Source organism: Aptenodytes patagonicus, chromosome 21 (assembly GCF_965638725.1).
Source record: "Aptenodytes patagonicus chromosome 21, bAptPat1.pri.cur, whole genome shotgun sequence".
Taxonomy (NCBI): Eukaryota; Metazoa; Chordata; class Aves; order Sphenisciformes; family Spheniscidae; genus Aptenodytes; species Aptenodytes patagonicus.
Genome location: NC_134969.1, coordinates 6,939,425 through 6,956,718, shown reverse-complemented (window position 1 = coordinate 6,956,718; position 17,294 = coordinate 6,939,425). Strand labels below are relative to the sequence as shown.

General features: G+C 46.0%; 1 protein-coding gene across 3 annotated transcripts in view; it reads right to left on the bottom strand.

Moving 5' to 3' along the window:
- HIVEP3 (HIVEP zinc finger 3) overlaps window positions 1-17,294 on the bottom strand; it is a 277,971-nt gene that overhangs the window by 61,075 nt on the left and 199,602 nt on the right. For all 3 annotated transcript variants that reach the window (XM_076357530.1, XM_076357531.1, XM_076357529.1), the window contains 2 exons: window positions 12,982-13,052; window positions 2,383-8,046 (listed from right to left, as the gene is read on the bottom strand). In XM_076357530.1, the coding sequence (XP_076213645.1) occupies window positions 2,383-7,503 (5,121 nt within the window). In that variant the 5' untranslated portion in view covers window positions 7,504-8,046; window positions 12,982-13,052. The remainder of the gene's footprint in view (window positions 1-2,382; window positions 8,047-12,981; window positions 13,053-17,294) is intronic.

Sequence of the window (17,294 nt, the reverse complement as noted above, 5' to 3'; positions counted from 1 at the left end):
ATTAAGCCTTGGCCGTTATGACTTCACCTCCTGATATGAGCTACACGTTCGTAACAACGCTAGTGATAACCTTCCCAGTTCAGTTCCTTATTTACTGAGGAATACAAAACAATTGACTTTCTAGATGTAGCATGAGGTTTATTTATTGCAACTTTTAAAAGCACAAAACATAGACAGATGAAAGGCACCAGAGAGAGCCAAAATCATACAGTCACTACTATCCCCTTTTACAATCTCGTTTAATTTACAAAATTTGCAAGCCCGATACAGTGTAATTAGCCATCCCTACATGCACGCTGGAGCCTACAGTCACTTCAGAATTGATCTGCTCAGTAAATCCCACTGGTAATTTAAAAACCAAGCCAAGTACGTAGACAGTATATACAGTACTACTGCTTGCTGGTAGCTTGCTGCATGCATAATTGTACAAAATATTAGAGCTGTTTTACATTTTCTGTTGTGTTGACTGACAACTTAGAGTTAGACAAAGAAGAAAATATTTAAGGGAAATAGCTAGAGCAGAGTTAACTGAAGGCTGAACTTTCAACCTTTGATTGATGCTACTGCTACGCAGCTCCTGTTAATCGCATCTTCCTGAGTAACCAGCAATGCTACTTCCTAATCTGTGCCAGTCATACGTATTTTAAAAACTAAACTGAGGATTTCACTCCCACTGATCACCTAATCAAAAATTATTTCTCTGCTTGGCATAAGGTCAATTTATCGCCATTGAAATTAACATAATTTCTGCAAACCCCACTCCTTTAAGCAGCAGGTATTAATATTAGATTTAGGCTACACCAATTTCTAGGTGAATTTGGCAGGACAAACTCTTACTTTTGCAAATTGTACCATGAAAACCTTAACTTTCACTACCAGTCAGCTTATAAGGTTTTGTCTAAAAGGTTTTTGAGTCTTTTGAGCAAATGCATGCAGTGAAATATGTATTTTGATGACTAAGGGCTGAACCATTCCTGTCTAGAGCTTAACCTTTAACTTCAGGGTATGAGGGTCTCGTATTTCTGAAACACACACTTGGTGTGCATTTTAGCACCACGTCAAAGAGCAAAGCTCAGAGGAGCACAGGCACTTCTATTAGAGAATGAAGTCAAGGATGGTACGACACCATTCAGATAAAATCCTTTGAAAAAGAGTGCATAAATATCAAGCATTAGTGTGGTTATTGCACTGCACAGGTAATTGTCTGCCTCTACGTCCCTAGAAATTCCGGCTTTTGGATTTCTGCAGAAGAATGATGGAAATGCTGAATAGAAATAAAGATTTATTGAATCAAAGTGACTCTACTGTGTATTTTAAGACATATTTATAAGCAGCAGCTGCAGCAGCGATTATGATAAATTTAATATTCAGAGTTCATTTCATGATACAGAAATAAAATGAATAATCCATCAATATAAATTGACTTGAGATGAATATCAAATTGCAAAATCTTCAGAGCAATTCTGTTTGCTAATCTACACGAACATGATCTGGATTAAAGGAATCTGTATGGTTCAGCATTAACCAAGAGGGGAAAAGTCTGGCCTCAAAATGAGATACAAACCACTAGGCAGTTACCAGAAGTGTCTTAAAGACTTCTGTGCCCATATGGGCAATGCCTCTGGTGAGCTCTGCCCCTGTGAAGCCGTTTGCCTTGCTCCCCTTAACTCCAAAGTCCGGTATAAAATATCCTTAGATACCTGGAAAAGGAGGTAGACAGCTAAGGACATTAACTAAATGGACTAAATGACACGGGTGTTTTAACAAGACTCCATGTCTAACCTACTGAGGCACTTTTAGAAATGTCACTGCGTGCCTTTACGCTTCTTTGGGGGCCTAAATACACTTGCAAATCTCCCTTTAATATTTTTAAATACTTTTAAGCATGCCTCTCCATGTTCATTAATGTAAGATCAGTAGATGCACAACCAGACAGAATCCCATTTCCCCAAGGTAATCCTTTTTCATTTATTACATGCAAAATGTAGGGAATTATAACAGCATTTATTAAAAAAAAAAAAGTTGTAAAGCTATTTGAAATATCAAGACAAATGCAAATCAAGTCTAATCCTTTGTGCTTGAGCAGTGGCAGTTCATGGCGCGGTGGTGATTCCTACATGCTCTTTTGATTACAAGGCAAGTAGAAACTGGAGAAAAGAAATATGGCACACTGCCTTGCAGCAGGCTTGCCTTTTTTTTTTTTTTTTATTACAGTGGGTTTTAGCTTCTTCATTCTAAAAGTTTCACTGAGAACAACTGCTTACCAAACTGAGAGAGGGATGAATAAACTCCTATTAAACTAAGAATAGCAATTCCCCGTCCCTTGTCCCCCTCTTCCCATGTATCCAAATGGATGAGGAGAAATATATAGGATTGCATTACCTCTGTCATTTTTGGCTTCCTGGAGCTGGACGGGACAAGCCTGCCTGCCTCTGGACGTGGAGCAGTAGCCATGGTGTAGGTTTCCTTGCTCACCTTCTGCTTGGACCTCAGGAGGGACAGGGCTGCTTTAGTGGATATACCCGGAAGGTTAGGATTATACAAGCTAATACACCAGCTGGCATACACTGAAGACCGTCGATCAGCTTGCTGGATATGATTTGGCTTTATGTAGTTTAAATAGCACCAACTGACATTAGTGGTTGTGTGGAGACTGGGGAACTGAAGTACCTTCTTTGTATCTGTACCTTCTCGAGACTTCATTGCACTGTGAGTGACCTCAGACAGAGGTGCAGGGCTTGGAGGGTTTGGTGGAGACTGCTCCACCAGTTCTTTGGAGTCTTCTTTCTTCACGGGTTGCAAAGGTGCCTTGCTGAGGAACTGCTTGCCAGCTGGCTGCTTATACTCTTCCAGTGCTGCAAAACTTGGGGAACCTGAATGGGACACAGCTTGCTGTAAAGTACTGGGGATTTCCTTTGGCTCCGACTGCTCTAAGGACAAACTAGGTGGTGTTTCAACCTCGACCCTGCCTTGGCTTTCTGCAAGAAAGTGAGATTTATCCTGCTTTTTCCCTTCTTCTATTGCACTGGGTGGCTTCACCACTTCCAACTTCTCTTCTGCTTCAGACACTTCCTCCTCTTTCACTCTCTTCTGCTGTTGTGTTTCCATTGTCAGCTCCAAACTACCAGCTGGAGAGAGCATCCTTTTGCTTCCACCGACTGTTGATGGGCCTCCTTCCAGTCCGAGGATGCTGTCTGATGGGGAGGTGAGTGGCATATAGCTTTTTCGTTCTGGTAAGGGTAAGGGCACTCTCAGATACGGGCTCTGGAAAATGCTTCTTTGATCCTCTGTGATCATCTGTGCCAGATCGAAGCCTAGTCCATGAACATCGGCACTACAGACCAGGGTACCCTTGGGTTGGCAATCATCAAATTTTGGGAGAACGATAGAAGAGGAACTGCACTGGGATTGAGTGACCAGAATCTGGGAAAGTGTTGTGTACATCGCACTCCCATAGGACGGCATGTTTGTCTGTATGCGAACGGGGACAACAAGTGACACCATTGGGTCTGACCGCGTAGGAACAACGAGCTGAGATGCAGATATGGACACTGAAGGACTTGTTGTGCAGGTCAAAGGATGCAACCTACTGTCTGAGCCATACTCTGTGCATGGGGAAAGACTGGAGGTTCCTGCTGCTGGGAATAAACTGGATTTGATCTGTGGCAAATGTCCACCAGCTTCACCTGGCAACTGGAGAGCAAACTGAGACTGAAGAGGCAGAAAAAAGGCCGAAGGGATTGGTGAGGAGCCAGGATAATGCACCGGTAGGAATGAAGGATGCTGCCTGAATGGCACCTCAGCAGGGTGAGACATTAAGGGAGGAGCAATATGAAGTGGGCCCGGGTGGATGAGCGTTTGTGGGAGAGGCAGTGGTGGGGTCTGAAATATGGAAGGAGGAATCTGAGGCATGGTGAACTGAGCAGAGAGGATGTCAGACATAGTGTGTGCGGCGAAGAGCTCTGCAGACTGCCCTGGCTGCGGCAGGAGATGCTGGTAGGGAAAGACAGAAACTTGTGGGGACATGAACTGCTTTTCATGCAGCGTTAGCTGTGGTATAGGATGATGAAACACTTGCAGAGCTTCTGTGTATGGCTGGGTATATGCTGGCTGAGGGCTGTCTTTTGGCTGACTCTTTTCACTTGGGTAAGTACCATGAGAGGGCAAAGGGGATGAAGATGTTGGCTGATGGGGCAAACTTGTCGAAGGAGATTTACTTGAAGAAGGAATTGGATCTTCTGTCTCTGGCCGGCCTGTTGGGGCCGAGTCTGGCTCATGTTCTGGTTGTCTAGTGAGGGATGCTTGCCTAACTAGAAAGCATTTCCTTCTCTCCTGTGGAGCAGAGGAGGCTGAGGGGCCGGGGGTTGAGGCAGGAGTGGACGACAGGCTCCCGTAGTCAAATGATTTACTGCGGGTCTCTGACATCTGGGAAGGATGTGACACATTCGGTGTCTGCTCAGAAGCAGATCTCCGCATTTCCCTGGAATGATGATGGTGGCTTGGTACCATCAACATATGTGAGCCAATGCCAGGAGGCTTTGGGTGGGATTCAGAGGGCTGGCTGGTTGACTCCAACTTGCTGTGATCTTCACGATCAAACGACACAGAGTGGCTGGAGCTGTGGGATATGCTGCTTTCCTGACTTGGGCTTCGGGTGAGAGAGACTGATTCAAAACTGGACTCTCCGGAGGACTGAGCCATTTCTGCCAGCCGCAGCCTCTTCTTTTTTGGTGGGAGTTTCTCTGCAGGGAGCTGAGAAAGGGTCTGGCTCCTCTGTGGCCACTGAAATTCCTCCGTTTTCTCTGGCTCTTTTGGAGGAGGCTCTGGCTCCGTTTCTGGTCTGTCAGGCTCTTCTGTGACCAGAATCTCTGGAACCTGGATGTTGGGCTGGCGTACCAGCTTGGGCTGCAGGGAGTGAGGCGGTCGGCTGTGCTGGGGTGTTGGCTGAGACGAGTACTGTGACAAGGGTTTCTCTTCTCCTTCCAAGCTGCTCGCCTGCTCGATAGAGTCAGACTTCTCAAAGGAGCTTGTATGCTGGATGACGGAGATCTCCTTTGAGGTTGTTCTTCTCTCTTTGCCCTCCACACTTGAAGACGGTTTGGTATTCCTGGAATGAAAGCTGGCACTGACATCAGAAGGTGCGGATTTACCCGGATCTGCTGGTGACTTAATGGATTCACGGGTTAGGTTTAAAGCGACATCAGATGATGCCGGGTTTGCAAACTGAGTCCCTGGCCCAGTACTGGAGGAGGGAGTGTCAGACAGCTCGAAAGCTGGAGGCTCCTCATCATCACCGAGACTCTTTTCCTTTCGTCTTTTTCGGAGTGGGGTGAGCTCCAAACTGCTCCCTAGCTTGTAATGCATCATCTGGGGCCACGTGTCAGGATCTGCAACACTTTTCTCAGTCTCTGAAGAGGTATGGGAAGTGGAAGAGCGAGGCTTTGAGACCTGAAGTTCTGAACAGTAGTATTTCTTATGAGCTTCATAATTGTCCCTTTTCTTATACCGAGCACCACATATGTTACACTCGTACATGAACCCTTTGACTTTCGGACCCTTCCTTGACTTTTTGGTAAGATCGCTTTCCTTGGTTTCAGGCTCCTCGGGAGGTTTGGAAACAGTTTCTTTGTTCACAGAGCTAACCTCCTCCGAGACGTATTCTACTCCCAAAGGTAGCTCAATAGCTGGTTGTCGTTTTAGCATTCGAGGATGGGAAGAAAACGCTTGACTGCGGCTTAAGACTTCAGGCTCCATGATGTGATCATCAAATGAATAGCTACCTCTAAAGGTATGTGGGGAGCTTATAGTGCATGCAGCAGAAGGCATTGAGTGGCTTCTTAGGAGAGGCACTGTCTCTGTGGCACTGTGGGATTGCTGAAGTGACAACAATGATTGTTCGGGCTTAATTTTTTCACCGTGGGATGTCAACACTTTCGATGCATCCAACTGGCTACTGGAACCAGACTTGATATCAAACTGAAACGGTTCTCTATATACACCAGACTTTGGAGATTCAATGCTGCTACGTCTAGATAAAGAGCTTCTTCTAGGCTTAACACTATCTATTTCACTGGTATCTACAACAGCTTCATTAATTGTAATTAGCTTAGTGATGTGTTCAATAACCTGTGTTCTAGGCACAGATAACGGTACCATACTAGGTTTCTCTTCGGTAGACAGGTGTGGAAACCCCTGGGTTGTGTTTGCAGCTAACGCTGCAGTCCTTTGCCCAATTCTACCACACTTCCCAAAAATAATTTCTGCATAAGATTTTGCATTAGTATTTGGTGGGCTGATCTGCTGCTCTGCACTTTCTGATCTTGAGAAGTAGCCTGACTCGGTACTCCCTTTGCTCCCGGGGCTCAGGAAAGCTTGTTCATCTATGACCTTCTTCCGTTCGCTTAAGCGGAGTGCAAGCTTCTGCTTTATAGTATGGGTATCTTCAGATTTATGGCTCAGAGCATGGTCTGACGATGGCTCCACAAACTGGGTGCTGTCCTCAAGAGACTGAGACATACTGGAATGAGACAATGAACACCGGTCGTGGCTGGATCCTTGGCTCCCTCCACTCAGCAAACTACTGGACAACAGGGTGTGCTTCTGCCTGGGTGAGAGCTCTACCGAATGGCCCGACATCGCACCCGTTTCCTCCTCCGAATCTGTGCTTTCTCCTTCTGTTGGCTCTTCGAAGTCCTCCCCGCCAATCCTTTCCATTTCCAAGCTCGATGGATACATCTCCGCTCCGATCCCTGAGGCCAGCCCAGCTTTTATTCGATGAGCATGAGATTTCCTATGTTTATACAAATTGCTCTTAGTCTTAAAAGAAAAGCCACATGGAATGCAAGGGTATGGCCTCTCACCCGTGTGTGACCTGATATGTTTTTGGAGCACACTTGGCTTCGCACAAGGCCTGCTGCAGTACTGGCAAATATATTTGCCTGGCTTCTGAGGTTTCTTTTCCTTCTTGTGCACTTCCTCAGTTTGTTTTAAGGGAACCTGCGAAGGGCGAGGGATATAGACCTTTTGAACGGACGGCATGTCCTCTCCAGGAATGATTGGTGAATGGGAAGGTAAGAGCTGGCCGTGGTGAGAATGAAGCCCGGGTGATGAAAAGGAGCCAGAGGGACCTGGTCTTACTGGATCAACTAGCTGCCATGTGGGACCTTCAAGGACATGCTCTGGTTTCCCAGGAGACATAAATGCTGGTGACAGTGCGTGCTGCTGAAGCTGCGAAACGTGGGGAGGATGTTCAGAAGAGGAAGGCTTAGGTTGCTTCTGATGTCCAGTCTTCTCCTGAGACTCCTCTCTTGGAATCAGCAAAGAACCAGAAAAGTGCTGCTGCGATATGATATCTCGGAGAGGGGTTCCTTGTGAAGAAGCAGAGCTGCCCTGGTACGTAGCTGCGGATGAAATACTGGCTTGGAAAGCCTCTCCTTTGGGAAGCCTCTTTCTTGGACTTTCCTCAGACTTTTTTGTGCTCTTCTGGCTTTGTTCAGGATCCATGACCTTAAAAGGGTCTTTGAATGCTATTTCGGGAAGGTTTTGGCAGGCTTCATTTACGAATAATAAAGGTCTCTTCTGTAGATTCCCTGTTTTGCCTGCATTTGCTATGAAGCTGGAGCCGCCAGGAGATGGTTGTTGATTTAAGATTTTACTAAAGTGTCACTAGTTGCTATTTGATTCAAAAAAAAAAATGTTTCAAGGTCAATAAAGTTCACATTGGTAACACATGACAAACTACTTCAAAGAGAGAAAACTTTCCAAAACTTTTAGTCCAAATATTTTCCTTGTGAACTTGGTTAAGGCTTTAAACCTTGCCATTTTATTTCAGTTGACAGTGGCAAGCCTTCAAAGTCAAGATGCAACCCACAATGTGTCTCTTGTTTGTTATGCAAACCTTTGAAAACTTGAGACTTTAGTGCTCATCTCATAATGACCTTTTTTTCCTGTGCAAGGAAAATAACACTGAACGGTGTATGTCCCCCTGTGTCTTCCTTCTGTTCCACTTTTGAGTTCAAAAGACTTGGAAAAGTATTTCCCACATTTCTGTAATTACATCCAAAAGAAAACACACAGAAAAAATTACTTCAGTATTTGTATTTAAGTAATTAAATGCTGCTACTTTTATAGAGGATGACAGTAAATATTTTGCACAAAAGAAATTCAGAATAACTGATTGAATGTCTACCATTCATGAGACATTACTTTTAATGGTAATCTAAACATAAATTGTACTAAGTCAAACCTCAGGGACTCATGCTCAGTTTAATGCACGCATAACCTGGCTCTGTAGCAGTAACCAAAGACAGTAACTTGAAACATAGTTTTGAAAAACGTATTAAAATGGTTTCAAACTTGAATTCCTTCTAATCTCCTGCAAACATTTATGGTTTTACAATTTTTATAATTATATTTCTCTTCCAAACAGATTACACAGTAAAGCTGACTAAATACAAAGCACTGCTTAATGTAGCACATACATTCACTGACAAATAAAAAGCAAATCTTTTCTGCATAAAATCCGCTCTTAAGCTTCCAACAATCTTCAGTGTCTTTTACAACGATAGCAGGTAAAGAGAAAGCACACACACTTCTGCTGAAATGTTGCCTCTTTAATTTCCTGCCTTTTGCTACCAAACAATGGTGCAAATCCGACTTCTATAGCATGCACATTTTTCATACAGGCGGGATGTCGTAATTGGCTGTCTATAAAGGGGAACCCCCTTCTTACAATGAATTTGAATGGAGGCTCTATTAAACCTACCACCCTTGTCAGCAAATGCAGCTATTGATGAGACACTCGGGGAGGAAATACTCTGATTCCACTGAAATAAGACAGCATCGCCAAGAGATGAAATAGAAAATGGGTGGGGTATTCCTAAGGATAATAGGGATGCTGCTTTTTAAGTAAAGCAAATTGATACATGTAATTTACAATGAGAAAAGAAATATCTTCCTTCTTTACGAAGCTATTATCTGCCTTAGGGTGCAGTGCCTTGCTATGATAGAATTGCGTTGGTTTAATTATGGGAAATTGCTCAAAGCCCTGCTGCTTTGATCCTGCCCCATGGAGGGGGAGGGTGTATGGATGGGGCTGAAATGTAAACCCAGCAAAACAGGGAAGCACAGGGGACTGAGATTTTAGCTGCACAATGGCCCAACTTCAACTAGAGGAGCAACAGCGAAAAGCCAGCAGCAGAGGTTGGTTGTGTTTAACATGAAGTCCTCCGAGGATTACCCACTCCTTATTCATCCCTATACCAACCCTGTGGGTGCTCCACATTCAAAGAGAAAAGAGAGACATGGAGTGTAAGGTAACTCAGCTTAATTTAGCAGAGTCTAAAAATATGATAACACCCTAGGATACATCATGACCAACTAGACTTTATAAAAGTGGTTAAAAACTGCTATTTTTTGGACAGGATTGATTTCACCTAACCTTAGATGGCCAAAAGTCAGGGTTCAAGTCCTTAGACACACCTCCCTATATTATCACTGAGAGATGCAGGTGCCAATGAGGGACCCAATGGGGGCAATGCATCCCACAGTACAGTCTCAGTTCAGTGAGATTGATTGCCCTGAGATGTCATCTCTTATTGACTGAATTAGCGGCTTACTTGGCCAGCTGTGACATCCACATCTTAGGTAAATGTACAGTAAATCAATCCTATCGTTAAACTTCACCTTTCTTTTCCCCAAATATAGGTTCTGCTCCCCTCCAGCATGAGCTTTGCATCTTCCCAGGGCCTGCAGAGCACCTGCGCTTGCCCCAGCTTGCTAAGAAAGGTGCCTCGTGTTTATGGGCTCATTGCTATAAGGAGTAATTAATTACATTTTGAAACCCCTTTTTAGAGTGCTGGCTCCTCGATGCTGACTAACACCGACCATGGTTTGGGCTAGACTTAGAGCACTGTACTTACAGCACAGGACTTACTCAAGATCAAAGACAGCTGTGGAGCTGATTTATCATGTTGATTTTTGCCGAAGATGCTGTTCTTTGCCCCACTCATGACACATAGAGCATACTAACTTGGTAGAAGTGGATTTAAGCAGAGACTTTTTCAGCAAGCGCAAAGTGAACACTGCCTCCCACAAGCTCAAGCACTCACATTTAAGAACTGCCAATTCAAGAATGCCTGAAAAACATTTCAATACTGTGTTTTCTCCTATAGGCTCCATATCCACTCCTAAGTGTATAATAATTAAGGTTGTGAGGAAGCTTCCTGAGATGATGCAATATCATCCCAAATGTTCAGACCATCCTCAGCCTCCTCTGATGAACACATGGGCCCCAGCTGATTTTGTTAGGAACTCTGCACAAAAGTTAACATTTAAAGAATTGGTCAACAAACAAGCACACCTGCTGCCTACAGCAGTGAGCACAGCCATTCTGGGGCAATTCAGCCTAATTTCTACATATTTTTTCCATTATTGGAAATGGCCCCTGGAATGGCAATAGCAAAAGATAATTCTCCTAGCTGGATGCAGTTACTCCAGATTAATACCTCTCCAAGGAAAATTCAACAATGCAAATTAAAGTATCAGAAAAAACAAAGTCCACCCAGCTAAAAATTGTAGGAGGGTTTCTCCCCTGTGAAGTTCGACATATAGTAGAGGAAGGGAATAAGAGCTTCCAAAAAGCTGGTTGTGGATGCCTAACACTGCTCTGCCCAGCTCAGATACAACCTAGAGTAGCTAAGGAGCGTCTCACTGCATTACATCAGGTAAGAGATCTTGTTCCCGCTGCTCTCTCTTTTGCCTGATGCTTCCCTCCAGCTGGCAGAGGCGAGGGGGCTGGCGCGGGTCAGCCCTCCGCAGAGCTCCTCTGCACACAGACAGTTTCCTACTGGCTGCTTCTGGAAATGCAATGGGACTAATGCGGGGAGGGGGAAAAACCGTTCTTCCTCATTTTCCTTCCCGTTTCTGTTCTCTTTACCTCAGTCAAAATCTATCTTCAGACTTCAGCCTTTTAATATTCATTACACTTTCCCAGTTCTCCCATTTCTTCTCAGAAAAGGCACATCTTTTGCTTTTACTTTCATCCCCTCCTCCTCATGACCTGAGTAGCTTCTTCTCTCCGTCATGTGTTATGCCTCTACTATTTTTGCTTATCACTTTCACTTAGCATGTATTCTGCACTGCGCTCTCTGTAGAACAGCACAACAGCAGCTAACGCACAGCAAGGCAGTGCATGGCATTGGCACAACGTCAGCAAATCTTTAAGAAAGAAGTCACATGGATTTTATGGCACATGGTTTCCAGCTGCTAACATTGCATGTCTGTGGCCAAATCCAAAGTACAGGCACTAAAACTGGGGATTCCAGCTATTATTTCTATTCAAACATAATTTCTTAGGGTTTTACTTGAAATGCAATGGAGCGAACATGAACAGAAATGCCTGTTTCATTCGCAATGACAGAAACAGAGACTGCCACCCTGATGAAAGAAATCAATGCCAAAATTCCTTCTGATTTTAATGGGACCTGAATTTTACCCTAAAGCCTGAGATAAAATGCTTAGAAATGCTCTTTTAGAAAGTCACAGTTGTTGGTATTTCGAATTACCTTATTACAGCTGAAATGAATTCCTGTAAAGAGGCCCAGGCATACAGTCTGTCCCAATCCTCCCAAAGGGTTTGAGGAAGAGCTAACCAGTGTCAAGCCTTAGGTTGGTCCCTCTGTGCCTGGGACTATCACCACATATATGCAGCCATGCACCCAAACAAGCTCTTTACCATTGGATTTGGTATTGAGTCCTCCCACAAGCGGGAAGACAAATGCTGCAGGCTGCACCTGACACCTGAGCTCCAGATAGGAACATCACTGAAAAGACATTTGAAGGCCTTTCTCTGCGTTGTGGTTGGCCTTCAGAATTCATTCCTTTCCAGTGACATGTGGAAAACTGCAGTGCTTGGCTTTCTGTCACTTGCCTTTTGTTTCCGGGACACCGAAACATCTCGTTACAGTGGATCCTTAAAACCCTGCTGGTGGCAAAGCTCTGCTGTTTGCAATACTCAAGCAGATGGAAGGATTTTCTCCGCTGTTTGGTCCTGTCCCAGCCAGATTGAGATCCAGTGTAATTAGTGGGAAGCTATTACAACTCTGCCTTTTCTATACTATTCCAACCATAACAGCATTTTCTTCTATACACCAAATTTTAGCCTGTTTTTAAAGATGCCAGGCTTATGTGAGAATGCCTGGTGTGCTACTAGAATATCCGCCTGTTTATTCCTCATGATAACTTTTAAGCCATTTGGCCAATTCTAACAAAATTTAACCAATGACCAACATATTTGACATATGTTAAATATATTTTAAAATCTTACAAGTTTTGTGAAGGTGAGTGAACTAGGCAAAGCACAAGTTCCTGTTTCTGCTCCGCTGAGGGACAGGTACAGCTCCCTTCTTACTGGCAGGCACTAAAATGTCCTGTCTACAGAAAAGCCACATTCAGTATTTACCCTTTTTTAATCTACAGATTAATCAATCTGGAGAGACACATCCGTGGGAAACCAGATCCCTTTTTTCAGTAGCTTACGATGTTCCTCAGTTCTTACAAAAAACCTGCAAGCCCACACTTTATAAAAGCAGATAAGGTGATGGGCAAAGCACAGGGTGGTAGGGCATTCTGCTACCTGGAGATCATGGTCTTTGCAAGCAGATCCCAACTCTGGTCTTGAAAAAAAGGGCAGATGCCACCTTAGACATTCAAAGTGATTTATGACTAAGAGGGATTTACAACGCAAACAGCGGGCAGCAGTAGTAGATCTCCTGTCATTACCTCTTGTAACTAGACTGAGTAATAAATGCTACTGCAGCACTGGGAGGACTCACCAGGCAAAAGTTTCTCAAATAGACTGAAGAAAAAGCAAAGTAAACCAGACAAACAGAAAAGCAAGTCCTGTTCCCAGGTTGAGTCCACTGCAAAGGGCAGTGCACACATCCAGGATAAGTCACTAGGGTAAAAACAGAGATTACTTACAGTGGACTTGGACTTGGTATTCTGTAATTTTGACGGTGTCTCTCTTTTGTTTGCCCACGATTTAATTCAGTCTGTAAAAGAAACAGCACGTTGGAATCGTAATGCATGTATATTAAAATGCCATCTCAGCAGAGAGCACACAGGACTTACATCAGGTGCCCTGATGGAGAGGATTGCTTGGTAACCAAAACAGTACACAAACTCAGTCCCAACAGCTGGAGAAGCCCTTGGTGACTGCATTCACCTCCTTCAGCACGTTTACCCTGACGGTGACGTGCACGCTCATAGAAAACACATCGCCATGGGGTATTCCTCCTCCTGGACAAGGCTGCAAGGGAAACCACAGCCTGGCTGGTGTCAGCCGCAGGCAGAAGCAGTGCAGACAAGACAAAAGCTCCACACCCTGGCATGGATTTCAGGTCTGCTCAGATACTGAGTATTCAGATCAGCATGCAGGTGCTGCAGCCCTTCCTCCAAAGCTCGTACTTAGTCCTGAGTTTTGCATTTAGACCACCTTTAGTTTTAAGTAAGCCATTCAGTTCCTCCATACTTACTTTCCACAAAGCTCCTAACACGACTGAATTGATCTGCACATGGGTCAGGTTTAGATAAAGGAAAGCAACATTCCAAATGAAGATCTACTTTAAAAAATGACCCTGAGTATGGACCATGCTCTGAGTATACTTTACATGCAAAGAAAAAGACGTTTCCTTCACAGACAACAAGCATTGCAATTCCACAGGAGAATGTATGGTTCCTCCAAGTTGATGTCCCCATCACAAATCCTGTGTCCAGTGGCACCTGTACAACCCACTCTGCAGCAGAGGGGTTTGAACCTGCCACTGGAAAATAACACAATCAGGACTAAACACCTCTCTCTTCCTTTCCTACATAGTCATAGCATTTCTGAACCACTGAAGGAACAAAGGCTGGCAGCACATATTGCTTACTAAAGCACCTCCAGAACACAATTCTGATTGCACAGAAACCCTGGTTTTCATAAGCAGTTTAAGGTCTCTCAGGCTTTGTGATGAATGACAAAAAGAGAGCCAAGGAGAATCTCCATTCTTTACTGGATGCGGGGGGGAACATTGTCACCGAGGATGAGGAAAAGGCTGAGGTACTCAATGCCGCCTTTGCCTCAGTCTTTAACAGGCAGACCAGTTATCCTCAGGGTACTCGGCCCCCCGAGCTGGAAGACAGGGACGGCGAGCAGGATGAACCCCCCGTAATCCAAGAGGAAGCAGTCAATGACCTGCTATGCCACCTGGACACTCACAAGTCTATGGGGCCGGATGGGATCCACCCAAGAGTGCTGAGGGAGCTGGCGGAGGTGCTCGCCAAGCCGCTTTCCATCATTTATCAGCAGTCCTGGTTAACGGGGGAGGTCCCGGACGACTGGAGGCTTGCCAATGTGATGCCCATCTACAAGAAGGGCCGGAAGGAGGATCCGGGGAACTACAGGCCTGTCAGCCTGACCTCGGTGCCGGGGAAGATTATGGAGCGGTTCATCTTGAGGGCGCTCACAAGGCATGAGCGGGACAACCAGGGGATCCGGCCCAGCCAGCACGGATTCATGAGAGGCAGGTCCTGCTTGACCAACCTAATCTCCTTCTATGAACAGGTGACCCGCCTAGTGGACGAGGGAAAGGCTGTGGATGTGGTCTACCTGGACTTCAGCAAGGCCTTTGACACCATTCCCCTCAGCATTCTCCTGGAGAAACTGGCGGCTCATGGCTTAGACAGGTGGACTCTGCGCTGGGTCAAAAACTGGCTGGACGGCCGGGCCCAGAGAGTTGTGGTGAATGGAGTTACATCCAGTTGGTGGCCGGTCACGAGCGGTGTTCCCCAGGGCTCGGTTTTGGGGCTGGTCTTGTTCAATATCTTTATCAATGATCTGGATGAGGGGATCGAGTGCACCCTCAGTAAGTTTGCAGATTACACCAAGTTGGACGGGAGCGTTGATCTGCTCGAGGGTAGGAAGGCTCTGCAGAGGGACCTGGACAGGCTGGATCGATGGGCCGAGGCCAATTGTATGAGGTTCAACAAGGCCAAGTGCCTGTACTAGGCACTGGTGAGGCCGCACCTCGAATACTGTGTTCAGTTTTGGGCCCCTCACTACAAGAAGGACGTCGAGGTGCTGGAGCGTGTCCAGAGAAGGGCAACGAGGCTGGTGAGGGGTCTGGAGAACAAGTCTGATGAGGAGCGGCTGAGGGAACTGGGGTTGTTCAGCCTGGAGAAAAGGAGGCTGAGGGGAGACCTCATCGCTCTCTACAACTCCCTGAAAGGAGGTTGTAGCGAGGTGGGTGTTGGTCTCTTCTCCCAAGTAACAAGCGATAGGACAAGAGGAAACGGCCTCAAGTTGCGCCAGGGGAGGTTTAGATTGGACATGAGGAAAAATTTCTTTACTGAAAGAGTGGTGAAACATTGGAACAGGCTGCCCAGGGAAGTGGTGGAGTCACCATCCCTGGAAGTATTTAAAAGACGAGTAGATGAGGCGCTTAGGGACATGGTTTAGTGGGCATGGTGGTGTTGGGTTGACGGTTGGACTCGATGATCTTAGAGGTCTTTTCCAACCTTAATGATTCTATGAATTTGTGAAAGCTCCAAGGGGCTTCATGTTCAGAGACAGTAGCCCCTTCCACAAGTGGCTGCTGCAGGACAACCTCTGACTTTACAGCTCACATGCCCAAATACTCCTGAAGTTTTGAGCTTCACTCCTGCCACCTTCTTCAACCTGCCTTCAACCCCAGCTTGCTGCCACCTTGCCTTTTTATCATATTGTGTCCAATTCTGGACTGCACCTTCCTTATCGCTCCAACCTCCTGCTACCACAGACCTGATCATGCTAGTCAGATCTCCACCTCCCCATCCTTTTCCTCCCCCTGAAAACGCAGTGCTGCAAGCCCCGGTGCCACCTCCTTGTGCCCATACCAGCTGTGTAAAGATGCAGTTGCAGCGGGAAGCCACCTCACCAGCCCACTTCTCCAGACAGCAGAACCCCTGGGCATGTGCCAGGACATTCTGATGGACACGTGCACCTCTGTACACAGATGCCAATTCTGTCCAGACAGATAGGGACATACAAACATCTAAAGAAGAATGAGTTTGGAAACTAAACACTTTGGCAAGCAACCTCCTCTCACCTGAGGAGCGTGCCCAACCACAGCCATGAAAAAAGGTCATTTTTTCACCACTTAGGTTTTCATTCCAGTTTTGCCATCCAGACTCCCAGAAGCTGTAAATTTAGGAAGAACAAAGCAGCGGATGGATGGTACTGCAGTGCCTGAACGCAGCCCTGTCTCCTCCCAAATCCCAAGCTCAAAGTGGAAACAAGTTTGGTGAAGTGTCATAAACTCGATTTGAACCTTGCAGCCATCACAAACCCTGGCACAAGGAGCACTCGTTGGGCTGGGAAGAGGGCTGAAATTCCACCTCCCTTGGGGCCACGCCTCCTAAAATCCAGCCGAGTAGTCTCAGACAACAACTCAAACCACTTAAAGCCTGTTGGTACCTGAAATCAGCTGGTGCCTCCATGCTGTGTTATGAACACAGCATCCATAAGAGAAGAGGTGCCCCCTGCACCACCGTGAAGCACGTGGTGATGAAATGCAAGACTTGATTCTCCTGCCCCTTAGGAAGCTGGATCCCACATCCCATGTTCCAAGTTACTGTCCCAGCCCCATCACCAGCATGGTGTATTTTCTTTCCAGATAGGTCTGGCCCACCCCGCAGCCAGGAGCACTGTAGTCACAAGTCAAAGAGAGGAGAAACAAATGGGACCTTCACCCTGCAGCTCTGTGTGACGGTGGAGAGAGGAGCATGCCCTGGGTCCTGCTCCCACCCACCTTCAGCCCAGTGCTCGGACTTGTGCTTTGTGGGTGAAGAGCCATGAGCTGGACAGACTCATTGCTGAACTTCGTGCACCAAGAGACCACGGGGTCACACAGGTATTTCTTGCTAACACCCAGGGTCAATGAAGAGTTTGGACCCAGCAATCAGCTGTTTCCAGAAGCCACAATTTATCCATCTGTGAGTTCCAAAGATGCACTCAGTGTCACATACCACAGAAAATAAATGCTGCCACGAGCAGCTTACACACTAAGAGAGGAAAGGGGATGCGCTCACAGGCAGAGGTGAGATGGATGTGAGCAAAGCAGGGCAGATGCACACGGACACTGCTGCAGGAGGAGACGTACAGCAGCAGTTAATGCTGACGGGCTCTGCAAAAGCTCCTAATGTCCCCTTGCCCATCCCTAGTCTATACATCATCGTCATGTCCATGGTGCCTGCTCTGGACAGCCAGTCCTCAG